Below are 13,662 nucleotides of genomic sequence, written 5' to 3'. Positions count from 1 at the left end.
TAAATATATTACAATTTAATGTCATTCTAAAATAAAGTTTTTATATAAAATTAATAGATATCATTTCCTGAAATGTCAAACATGGAACGTATATGTTAATTATAGAGACGTATGTCTTATCTGAACTAATTTTACTGTTTTACAGATCTTCAAAGAGTTGATAGCTTTACACGCTAGAGGTATCCTATTGATCCGTCGTACAACTTAAGAGTAAGTAGGAGTCTGAGACACCAGAAAACTTTCCATTCATTAAGCACATCAGTTGGGTTTTACTACGATCTTAAATACCCACTTGGATTAGTACCTCATCATACTCAAAACCAATACATCGAATTTACCGAGTCACTTGAGTTGTAAAGAAGGCTTCAATTCCTCAGCGGTCAACGACAGAACCACTATACAAAGTATTTCCTTAGCGACATTACACACGACCTTCAAAGTTTATCAATTACCTACGGTGGCGTGAATCCAGTAGTCATTACTTTTGGTTTCATTTCACTCATTCTTCAAAATGTCTCATGCCAATCCCGAATTTGTGCTATGGAACAAAACAATAGATTTTTTTAACAGTTCCATTGAAATGGAAGAAAATACTACAAAAAGGAGACTCGGCCATGTTGGACTAACGACGCTCAGTATGGATATTCAAATAGGATTTTATTCCGTGATTTTTTTATTGTCCATGGTTGGAAATATTTTAGTGATCGCAACTTTGATACAAAATAAACGAATGAGAACAGTGACTAATGTGTTTTTGTTGAGTCTTGCAATAAGTGATTTATTATTAGCTGTTTTTTGTATGCCTTTTACCCTTGTGCCAGTATTACTCAGGAACTTTATATTTGGAGCTGTTATGTGTGTTTTAATCCGATATCTGCAAGGTATGTATTACTTAAAATAATTAATTATCAGTCCTCATATGTAACACCCTCTCATTGATAGTTTAATTCATGTTTAAGTACAATTCACTATTATTTTGTTCAGTTTAGTGACAATTCATAATAATCTTACTCAGATTCAGTTCTCTGGCCAATTTACAACTTAGTCATCACTTGTAAATAGCTTTGCAGCGTATACATGAAATATTTTCCAATAAAAAATATTATAAAGGTTTTTACATTTAAATTAAAGTATATTGGTTATCTACCTTCTAAGATGCATAAGCGAGTTAAGCTTCAAACTATCTTTCAGACTTAAATTGGGTAAGGCTAAGGGAAAACAGTTATTAGGAAATTTGTAATGGTCTTTAGAGTGTTGTCTTTCGATCTTCAACGGCAATGGTTTTTAGGTTTTATTATTTAGGTTATGTGTCTCGTTAAAAAAAATAATGATACAAATTATCGGACAGAATGTAAAATAAACTCACACTAAGTACCGTCATATAATGGCCCCGTCACACCTTACTGCAATGCTACTGCGACGAAAAATTGGCCGTTGAGGTCGCCATAAGGGTTAAGACACGCAAGACATCCCGCTATTGTTGCGACTATTCGCCGAGTTAAGGCGTTTATTTAGGCGGTCTGCCCTGGAACTCATTAAGAACATCATGGGATAGAGAAGAAGGCCGCGAGACAAGTTGTAGCATCTCCTTAAACTGTATAAAAGCATGGTATACGTGTGCCAAAAAACAGTAGAACGCAATATGGTCGCACAACTCGCGTCATGAGTTTAAATTTGTAATATCAAACATTGGTACACTTCCAGTCACCAGCAAATGGTAGGAGTCTGGTGTGACGGGACTACAAGATCATCGGATATTGGTGGTATCATACCATGCGTGAGATCAGGGAAAAAATGTTTGTCGTCTTAACTAAAAGCGATTTGGTAAAAAAAAAGTGTCTAATAATCTGTTATTTTCTTTTGATCGCCATGAGGTGACTTAACGGTTAATAACTATCTGTCTTTACTATCTTTAGACACTTTCAGAAGTCTTAGATACTGTAATAAGGTATTTTTCGACAAGATACTCTTTTATTCGTAAGTTTTCATCGTCATGATATCCCATTTAGAGATCAAATCAGTCCATCCCTTTAAAACACCTTCTCACAACTACAGATAACAAGGTGCTTATTTTCATTTGATGTATTACAGTGGTCAATCTTTTCCGCCTTCGTATACAATATACGTAATATTTTATCCAGATTATCCGATTGACAGCTCTTAGAAAACAATAACTACAACCCAAATGACGTATCTAGTTGACTAGAACTCGTCTTGTTGTCAACACAACTTAACTGGGTTAACTTTCCAAATTCGGACTGGCAAAGAAATCGACAGTAAGAAGGATTGACTCGTAATTTTTTGACTACATCTGTTTTGAAAACTGGGTACAAAACACTGGGACACCTATTTGTCTGAATACAAGTCATTCGTATGTGAAACGAAAGGAATGGGCCAATGAAGACGGGCAACGCCATGCAATGTGCAGTGAAGGAAACTTTGCGTCAGTAGCCTGCATTCTTTCTAATTCCAACTGTTGAGAAAAATCTTTAACATACACAGCCTGTAGCACAAGGGGCCTCGGTTTATTGTTCCACCCGAACGACTAGTCAGCCCCTCCATCCTGCATCACTAACTTGGGGATTGCGCGTTTTAAAAATCCGAAAGTAGTTACTAGACATATGCCTGGATCGAACCTTGAATCGTTAGGTAATCGAAATGGTGTCTAACTGAGCTGAAGCGACACGTCCAAAGACATACGGATCAGAAGGGTAATAGTGTAATCATTCGGCATTGATCAACCTCTCACCCAGTGTGTTAAATGATAGTGGTACCATTATCAGACTTCTTCTTATTCAGTTTAGCGAACTAGGATCTTGCAATTCAGATCTTTGGAGTAATAACGTTCACATTCTTAGTATTACTAAGTAGTGGCAAGCGATACTTTTCGCTTTTTATTCCCGGTTTTTTTTCTGAATAGGACTTTTATGCAAAATTTCATATTAATGTTATGCTGATCTTGTTGGGTTAAAATAATACAGTAGTCAAGTTATTGTCGCTTTGAAAAGATCATCCATTTTAGCACCATCTGAGATATAGTATTAATATCAACGATAGTAAAACGATACTTTTTAACAGGATAATAACGAAAGTAGCTTTGATGAAACTTTATTTCTGTCTCTAAGTGGGAAACAAACTGGCGAGACCTTTTTATTTGACAGAATCAATCTAATTGTAGACATTTAATGAATTACTATTTGTAGCAGCATACGATATCCTTTCTTTTACAAAAAGTTACTCAAAAATAGTACTCATATCTTGTTTATGAAATCCCTAATTTTTGTTATTTTTTTACAAAATAACACTCTTTAATATAATTTATGAAATGATTGGAGTTTTACGTCCTACTTTACTGAAACTAATTAGGTTAGTGAAGACGGGCAACGCAATGCAGATTGAAATTGGATTGCCAAATTGGCAGAACAGCGGCGTTCGCCTACTCTTTTTCGATTTTCATCCGCCAGTAGCACACGGGGACTCCGATTAATGTCCCATCCGAACGACAATAGTTAAGGACACTGAATCAGTACATAAGTCAGTGCCGTACTCTGGTATCTTCACATTATTTCACATTTATACATAAGTTTTGATGACAGGTCAATAATCAAGTCTCGGATTAAATTTAGATCAATTTTAAGCCATATGACAATATCTATCAGCAATTTGAATTTATAATTTAGCCGAAAATAGAAAATGAACTAATCACAAGTCACCCTGGGAATTGGTCGGGTATTATATCCTATTGTTGTTGTTGATATGGATAAATTTTGTCTACCTCGTAGACTTGTATTCGCGAAAACTTTATAGAGGATTGTGATAAACAGAATTATGCTCCATCATCACTTTTTTCAAATTTATGAAAAAATTCATATCGATTTTTACAAATAGGTATTTTTGCAATAGTTTATCGCAAAAAACTGAACGTTGTTCACGATGGTCTATTGAACAGAAGTACTAACTTCCTAATATTGCTCTGATGCCCACAACTTGGCTTCTTATATAACAGATTATATTCTGATACTCATAATTGATGGTCTCTGTTCACTGTTATTTATTGGACGTTAAACTAATGGAAAGGTCATAAAATCGTTAGGTCGGTTGATAACTTGGACATCGGCTAATCAAGACCAAATTTCCTTCCCATCTCGTTAGTAATATATAATCAAGGTAGTAGTTATGTCATGATATCGGAAACTTACAACGAAACTAACCTTTGCTAGAGGGCATAGCCCAATTTATAAGATATTTTATAATTTCTGAAAAAGTTGTAAAGATGTCGATCGCTTCTCTAAAGAAAATGTAAAGGTAGTTAGTAGCTTTAAAAAAATAATTCGGATACTGGTGCTGGTGGAAAACAAATTTGATGTTTATTTGTATGTTTCATTACTAGCATCATAACGTCTTGAGTAGACGTCGTCTGATAAGCCTTGATCCACTTGGATACCTGTAGTTACGATATTTTGCTTCTTGATTTATAAAAGGTTGACCAAAATTGTTTGTAGCCTTCAATCAAAAAATTAGATCAGGGATGTCGTGTGCAATAATGAGATGTTAAATCCGCCACATTGTCGTGGAGATAATACCTTTAAATTTCTCTGAATTGGGACCAAATCATCGAAAATAAAATGTTCTAGCACTCAGCTCATCAACACAAACATAAGATACAATAAAAAAGATAAAAACATAAGTTGGCAAAATTAAATATTAAAAAACACGCCGATTTAAACCATCTACGATTTTTATTGTTATTCGATTTCCATTTCAAACTAATGGTGATAGTGGAACATTGTGTCCCCACGGTTTTGTACATCAGAGATCTTATGATAAATTGCAGGCCGATACAACACTATATATTAAACACGGTAATAATGATATACTGGTTTATTTATCAACTTCAGTAAATGATCCGTAAAAAATATCCATCATTTTAACAACGATAACAGCATTATTACTTCATTCACTCCATAAGCCCATCACACCGGACTGCGACCATTCTTACGGCGACTAAAAATGTACTTGTTCCCTAGAAATTACCAATTCTACCACAATCGCTATCAACCTGTGACATATGCGACCATCATAGGTTCCTACGAAGCGTTTTGTATTCCGTTTATCGAGATGTTACGACGCTTGTCTATAGACAATCTTTGACAATCTTAACATGCTCTTCTCTTTTTTTGGTATGACGGGGCTATTATAACTTTTTAATCGGCTCCGTCACACCAGAAGACGTTCTTACGACGTAAATTGGCTCAGAGCATGTTCTGGAACGCGTTGAAAACGTCAGGGGATCAAGAAAGTCGCCAGATAAGCTTTGTAACATCTCCCTTCAGGGGCATAAAAGCGCAGTACGCGCGTGGCAAAGACGCAGTATCTTAAACACTGTCACGAAAAGGTTTGTAAACTTGTGGTGGTAAAAGGATAAGTCATTAGTTAGTTTGATTTGTGAAAATAATAAGTGAGTCATATTTTTTATGATTGCAGACAGATAAAATTAGAGATATATTATGTTGATGCTCATTCCGATATATAAGTATATTTCTTGAATAGATTTCATACTTGACTGCGACTAGACTTGGGAGTTTGATCAAATGATACGTTTTCGAGCGTTCTAGTAAAAAATAACGCTAGGCCTACAATTATTTATTGTATGCTTGTATGAAATTTGCATATATTTATTGTTCTTTTTAAGCTTGATGATTTGTAACTTGTTTTGTAATATACAAAATATACATAATTCAAAATATAAATTTTTACAAAATATACATTATTACCTTTGTGGGTTAAAACATGTAAGTCGATAAACCAAAAGAGTAGATAATCATGTTCATGATTTATTTGTATTATACAATGTATTGGCAAAATATACAAAATATCTTTGAACTTTTCTTGAATTAAAGGTAAAAACAATTTCTTTTAAGTACAATCGGCTTAACTTTGTAGGATGAAATTTATGTTATATAGCAGTGTTTGCTATGACTGTCAACATCAGTTTAACGGTATCGATTATCTTCTGTGTATGTAATATTCTTTAGGTCAATTGAGACAACTTAGTAAAATTCAATTTGTGGAATTGATGACACCAATATAATCTTCCATTATTGGTTAATATCAACATCGTTTACAGACAAGCTTCTACACAAAATTGGCAACTTCTGTACGGCATTGAGTGGAAAATAAACACTCTGTGTTAACTTATTGTATCTTTATTACATGTATGATATAAAATATCAGTGGCTTCCAGATTAAATCATAAATTCTAGTGTGGATGTCAATCTTTTTTTTAAAAAAAAATTATCTGAAAAGAGAAAATGACAAAATAATAAAGATTTATAGATTTTCCGAAAGAGGTAATAGAAAAAAAAGGTTAAAAAAAAACTCTGTGATACATTCACTTCACTTTACGTAAATGAAGTTTCCATCGCTAAATTACAATTTGTATTTAAAGAAAAAAAATACTGTCACTTGGGATGCGGGTCGAAAAAGTGTTCCCTTAACCGAAATTATGTATTTGCAACTTTTAAGTTTCATAGTTCAGAAATCCAATCTAATCTGATTGTCCGCTTACCCAGGGGTCCAAAGGATACGCCGAATTTGCAACCAGTTTCTAATTGTTAGTCGGTAGACCAGTTTCAGATATATCTTCAAATTGGTCAAACCAGTTTCCCTTTGTTTGTGATGCAGGTCGGAAAGCCGCCTAGAAAAAGGAGCCCACACGTTCAAATTAGACAATATAACTATACTCTGCGTGTCAGTGTCGTTTGTCTTGAATCATTAGTAACACGGTTCGAAAAGGAATTACAGTTTCTTCTTTTTAGCATACCTCCATCCCAGTAGAATCGCCTACTGTACATGTTAAAAAGCCCCCAGTCAAAAGGAAATTAAATTCACTGTCAAGCCAAAAATTCTCCCCAAACTGAATGGCTTTAGGAGCAAAAAAGTAGGACGTAGATTCCAATTCATTAAACCTCATATTACACGCAAAATGCTATCTTTTAATCACTTTACCGAATGTAGCATTTATGTAAGATCGATTTTTATGTGATAATATTGATGGGAAATGGGAAGTGATTTTTGCTAGTCTTCAAAGTATGTCAATCAAAGAGAAAAAAAACCCTGCTCTGTGAAGACAGTTTATGCTAGAAATAACATTTTACTAAATGGAATAACAGAGCTGTCCTTAGAACTTTGAGCAAAAATTATGAGAGGCGAATGGCTTTTTATTCAATGTTCTTCATTGCTATTTCTTCATTCGTAATTCTAAAATCTTCTCTCTTAATTTCAATGTTCAATGTTCATCATATTTTATATTGTTATGTAATTGATATGAAGGCATAATGTTATGTTATTGATATTAAGACATATTATTATGTTATTGGTTATGTCTTGTGTTATTGATATAAAGACATATTGTTGTGTTATTGATATTAAGACATATATTATTATGTTATTGATTATGTCTTGTGTTATTGATATTAAGACATATTGTTATGTTATTGATATCAAGGCATTTTATCGAAAAAGTCTACCTTTTTATCCGGTTAATCATGTCCAAAGTTTAAGCGAATTCTTATAATAATGGGCTATTTTATCCTGACATTAAAATCTGGAAACTGTCTGTGCGTAAAAGAACTGAAAGAGGAAAATTTCAAATTTGGAAGACATAATGATAAAGTGGCAAAAACACATTCAGCGGACATCAACTAAATTAGATTTAAAGAAAGAAAATAGTTTTGGTATCATGATCTATTTTCAAGGGGCTTGCTTCCAATTTACGAGCATTTTTAAAATATCATGATACAACAAACAGGCAATAATTCCCAGGAACTGTGATATGGAACGACCTGAAAATAATTACATATACAACTTCAGAAGACGCTTGAGGTATCTACTTCAGTTTTATTACGATATAATATACAAAACAGTTTTGCGAGGCTGTATGAAACTGTAACAATGTGCATATGTTATTTCCAATGTTGATAGATATAATATGAACGCCATCCGCAGACTGTTTAAAAAAATATACATGAACCGTCGAGAACCATATTGGAAACTTATATTTCTAGAATAATAGAATACCCGTTATCTATAATAATTGTCTGTTTTAAGATGTCGCTAATGTTATACTGCAATCATGTAATTCCTCAACATCTGAATCTTGGGTTTCACACCTTCACCAGGACTTCAAAGTGTTCAGCTATTAAGAACTTCGAATTATCACCGGATGCAGCGATTTGATTGGATTGTACGCCAGCGAATATAGCCAATCAGAGCCCACGACAAAAGGCTCTAAACATTATGGCTTTGTGTTTACAGACTGTCTAAGCCTCTGATTGGCTGTCTTTGCTAGCGTTCAATCACATCATATCGCTTCATTAAAAACTTTCATAATACAAGAAAGGTGACAATTGCAGTCAAGGTATAAGGTCGTAATAGCTTGACATGGCGAAGGACGGTGGCGTCGTGAGAACCATATTGCAACGTTGAAAATGTATAATCTAGAAGGATGTATCATCCATAATGTCTTATTTAACTATAACTTGTGCTATGTCATTGAAAGATTACTTATTATTTTAGACCACTCTGTGTCTTACCACGGCTAAGTGGCTAAATACAGTGAGACAACTAGATGAGTTGTGGCACGTGGACTTATATTGTGTGGGTGTGGCTCTTCTCCAATAATTTACCGTATAGAATATGCCAAACAGAACCAGTTGTTATGAAATATTTCGGGAATAGCATTCGAATATCTGACTCGAATAGTTCGTACAACTGTGATTATTCTGTGATAGAATAAATGTGAACTGCAATCGGAAGATTAGAATGCACGGCACATAAAACACGGAATGTGCAAAGAATTTCCATTCCATATACATATTCAGGCCAAAGATGTTATTGAGGTTATACTTTTGAGTATTTCAGGCTTAAAGTATCAGTAGGCCATGCAAAAGTTTCATTTTCAAAACCTCGTACATTATACCTGAAAATATTTTTGAAATATGCTATTATGTTGAGCAAGCTGAATTTGTTTAAAAAGGGTTAATTAAATAACGAAGTCTTTTTAATTGTTAATTAAGCAGCTTAAACTATTTTTGGCACTACAAGCTTCATACAGACTTAATATAATTAGTTGAAACCTTTACAATACTACAAGTTTATTTTACTTAAATCAGCACAGTAGCGTAACGAACTAAAATGGTTTACGTAAACCTTTTAAATAGTTTTGGCGTTAAGAATTAACGGCAGGATTTTTAGTTAAAACTTTCAGATATGTTCAGGGACACATTTGTCTAGATTTGTGTAGGTCTATAGTTTTCCTAAATGAGAGCTAAAATAAAATTCTGACCTACGGAGACACAGAATGCTTGATTCTTATGATCAACACATGGAATTGAAATAATACTTGTAGTTCCATTGAGCCAAATTTATTATAAATGCCAAACTCAGGCGGTCTTCTGATATTATATGAAAAGTTAAAGAAAATATAGCCAGATTTCAAGACTGACAAGCCAGCATGAATTTCTCAACGTAAATGAATTTCAATTTGATAAATCCCAGGATAATGAGGAATAACAAGTTTGATTATATTCTGTAAGAACTAAACACATTATCTTGACATACACAGTCTCGAGTTGTCAACGAGTTTATACTGGACTATGTCTTGTTGACATCAACATACAATATTATGTGATTCAATTATGAATATAAGTAAATAAAGTTTATTATTCGGATATTCGTAAGGATGACCAGTAAAACAAACCTCAACCACAATTGTTATACGGTTTCAATTCTTAAAATATAGTAATGAACTGACATTTTTTTTATCGCGGGTAGGAAAACTTGATACAATAAGCCTGACACAGGATAAAACAGCTTAGATGGTTATTGTTAAATTGAAGAGGTCCTTTTTAGTTTACACGAAAATAAATGTTCATTCCTGATCACGACACTTGAAGTACTTGAGTTTAACTATCAGAATCCGACAGAATCCCAGCCAGTTTGGTTTGACTGTAGATCAAACCTATTACGATAGGAATCTTACCGTTAAACTACGAACTATTATTATCAGTCTGTAAATAGACGTATATTGATAATGCTCTTTTATTAATAGTCAGTAATGATTTGGAATCAATTATATTGACTAGACATAGCTTAATGTAATACTTAACCATAACGTAGCAGCCTTAACTCAATCCTTTATCATGCTATCATCTTGATTGAGTACCATCCGACAAATCGTCACATTCTTGGTAATTTCTAAGCCTGGGGTATAACACGGTATCAAATGGAACGATTAGCTATACCGACATTACTAGATTTATATAGTCACACATTTGCATTTTAGGTTCCAAAATTTCACGGTGATGGTTTAGAAGCGTTACAAACTGTTCACGAGGTATTTTATTTGTCAGAAGTTTGTACGAAAGTTTCACGCATTCTTGTCCTAATTGTGACCAAAATTTGTTCGTGAAAGCATCTAGAAAACTTCGTGACACGGTACAATGTTCTTACGACCTTTGTGATATTTGCAAACCACCTAAAGCAACGATTGCTCCATCATTGGCATTTTTGTTATGCGTTAAATTCACACCATTTGACACCGGAACTATTACCTGGCATGTCTATATTTCAACTCGACATACGATTTGTCGCGAAAGTCTTTGCCAATTTTTTATAAATATGCATCCTATGCAAGACGTTCGGGAGTTGTTTGAAACTATGGCCGTAATTAAGGCTTTTTTTTTCTCTATGAAGCGAAAAGATGGGGTGAGGGACTGGATAGACTGCAAACGGTAACCACCTTTACCGTAGGCAATCTACCTTATTCACATTTAAATGTTTTGTATTTTTAGGCAAATTCGCTATGAGGCATTGGCTTCATTTGCTTATATAAAAAACTCACCTTTACTTCGCACGTAATTTCATTCATTAATGAACTGACCACAAACTTAGACATTAGTATTACGGCCCATGATTACGCTTGGACCACTTTGTCAGAAATAGTTCATCATTGCCATCAATTGTCTAATTGACCTATTACTGCTCTACTACTCTACAATACGTTTAAGTAATCAGCTGGTCAAGTAAAACACCCACGTTGTTAGAAGATTTGGTGTGTTTTATCATATTTAGAATGTGTTTGATAGTAGATAGAATGTGTTTGATAGTACATGTAAATGTAGATTGATAATAGACAGGATGTGTTTAGAAGTAGTTAAAGATGAGTTTGATAGTACATAGATTGTATTTGATAGTAGATGGAATGTGTTTGATAGTAGATAGAATGTGTTTAGTAGTAGATAGAATGTGTTTATCACTAGACAGAGTTTTAGGTTTTAAACATAATACATTCGAGAAAGAGTGCCTTTGATAATAGACAGGATATGTTTAGTAGAAGTTAAAGATGTGGTTGATAGTAGTAGATAGTGTTTGAAAATTAATAGTATGTGTTCCATACTACTAGAAGACAGAATGTGTTTGGTTAAAAAATAGGGTGTGTTTGTTAATATAATGTGTTTGTTGGAAATGAAAGGAATGTGTTTTGTTATAAATAGAATGTGTTTGATAGCACATGTAGTTAAAATGTGGTTTAGAGTAAATGGAATATTTTTGATTGTGTTGAATATATTGGTAATATTACGATATATCTTTTAAACAAAATTGCAGTAGATACGAAGATATATAAAATTAGTAAATGAAATTATAGCGAATCAAAGTTGGGATCTATTATATGTCGTTGTTGTTCAAATGCTATTTAGTAATATAAAATATTTCTTTTTATATTTTCAGCTGTGTCTGTTGGAGCGAGTTGTTTTACCTTGGTAGCTATTAGTATGGAGAGATATTATGCCATTTGTCAGCCGTTACATTCAAGATCGTGGCAGACGTTATCACATTCATATAGGAGTATAGCAGTATGTTGGGCATTGTCAGCATTCATTATGACTCCAATAGCTGTTTTCCAATCGCATATACCTCTTCCAAGTGGTGCTCATGCTTGTCGTGAAATATGGCCTGATACTGATTGGGAGATGGCCTACAACGTATTTTTAGACCTTGCATTATTGGTGATACCAGTTCTGATCATGACCATAGCGTATGGATGTGTGATACGAAATCTTGCCCGAGATGTACGAAGTGATTTTAACATAAATCCATATGAAAATGGTAAGTTATCATTCCTACAACATTAATGACACAGAAATGGGTTTAAACGAACCTTCCTAATTTATTGTTCAAAGCATCATCAGAGAATAACTTTCGAGAACGTCTGAAATATGTCAAACCATCACAACATAATATGACGGTTTGACATATTGTAAACAGCTCGATGTAGTAAATTATGTTTATTTCCCTTGTCAGAAAGTAGACTTCAAAGTGTCTCAAAGCTATTTTGCTTGCTATCGACTAACGTAATATCAAAAACTGTTGGTTTGCTGGTATAAAAAAAACATATAAGTTACCATTTTGTGACTTTGGTCTATTTTTTATTGTAATGTTGTGATGAGTTTTTCCAATTCATTTCCGGACGAATATTAGGCATATCTAGATCAAATAGCGTTGAGAAAAATCTACATGGAACTCATCTGGCCCGTTCCTCCAATAATAATCCCAGCAGTGCATAGTCGATTGTTTAGCGTTGTCTGTATTTCTTAGTGAGTGACAATTTCTTAAATAATTATATTTCAGGGTCTGGTGTTCCTGCTCACCAAAGATTTGTAATGCCGAGTTATAGAACATTGGAACTTAAACTTTTTAAAGATTCAGTGAGAAGTGCTACATCATCACAATCTTCGGCGGATGAAGGAAATTTTACCCCACCTATTATGAAGAGAAGTAGAAAGGTGCACAGAATACGTCACACTAACCCGGAAAAGATACGACAAAACAAAATACGAGTTATAAAAATGTTATTTGTCGTGGTGCTGGAATTTTTCATATGTTGGACTCCGGTGTATGTGATACAGACGTGGATGATTTTTGACTTTAAAAGTGCTAAACAACATCTTTCACCCATTACTAAAACGTTCTTCCATTTATTATCATACTTTTCATCGTGCTGCAATCCAATTACTTACTGTTTCATGAACAAGAAATTTAGAGAGGCTTTTGTACGCGTCTTTCAATGTAAAGGACCTACTCCGCCATTAAAAGATCGACGTCGCAATACAGGGCAGCTTAGATTAGACTCGAGGAGGAGTGAAGCCTTTAACCCTAATTCATCGACATCAACTAAAAATAGTTCAATACGACAGGTAGACTATGACCCCATTCATGGTTCTGATGATTTCCTCGATACTGACTAGTGCTTCTTCCTCTTTCCAACGTCACGCATTCTTGACTGTTCTTCAATCGTTTCCGGTTACTAAAGTAACTGTCAATTACAAGAATTGCCTCATACTATTAAAATATTCTTGCAATTTCCATTTTTACGAGAGGAAGTGTTACCACCGGAATGAAGTCGCCAAGCACGGTTATGGAATTCAAAGGAAAACACGTAACTGCTCTTTTACAAAAGTTAATGATGTTATCATTAGTAAAGTCACTTAGACCTAAAATCACTTCCTGGATATACAAAAAAATTGCAGATTTTAGAATTTTCCAAATTTCAACATTTTTCTTGACATTGTTAGGATTGTGCAGAATTAATATACTGTTTGC

General features: G+C 33.9%; 1 protein-coding gene across 1 annotated transcript; it reads left to right on the top strand.

Annotated features, from left to right (window-relative positions):
* Nucleotides 1-637: 637 nt before the first annotated feature.
* LOTGIDRAFT_111302 (hypothetical protein) lies at nt 638-13,307 on the top strand (the record flags this gene model as incomplete). The annotated part of the gene is made up of 3 exons (XM_009048896.1): nt 638-881; nt 11,791-12,172; nt 12,737-13,307. 3 exons carry the CDS (start codon nt 638-640, stop codon nt 13,305-13,307), a joined length of 1,197 nt encoding a protein of 398 aa, XP_009047144.1.
* Between the last annotated feature and the right edge of the window lie 355 nt (nt 13,308-13,662).

This window comes from Lottia gigantea (assembly GCF_000327385.1).
Source record: "Lottia gigantea unplaced genomic scaffold LOTGIsca_13, whole genome shotgun sequence".
In the NCBI taxonomy this organism is placed as follows: domain Eukaryota; kingdom Metazoa; phylum Mollusca; class Gastropoda; family Lottiidae; genus Lottia; species Lottia gigantea.
The sequence above is the reverse complement of the archived record's forward strand: the minus strand, read 5'-3'. Positions and strand labels throughout refer to the sequence as shown.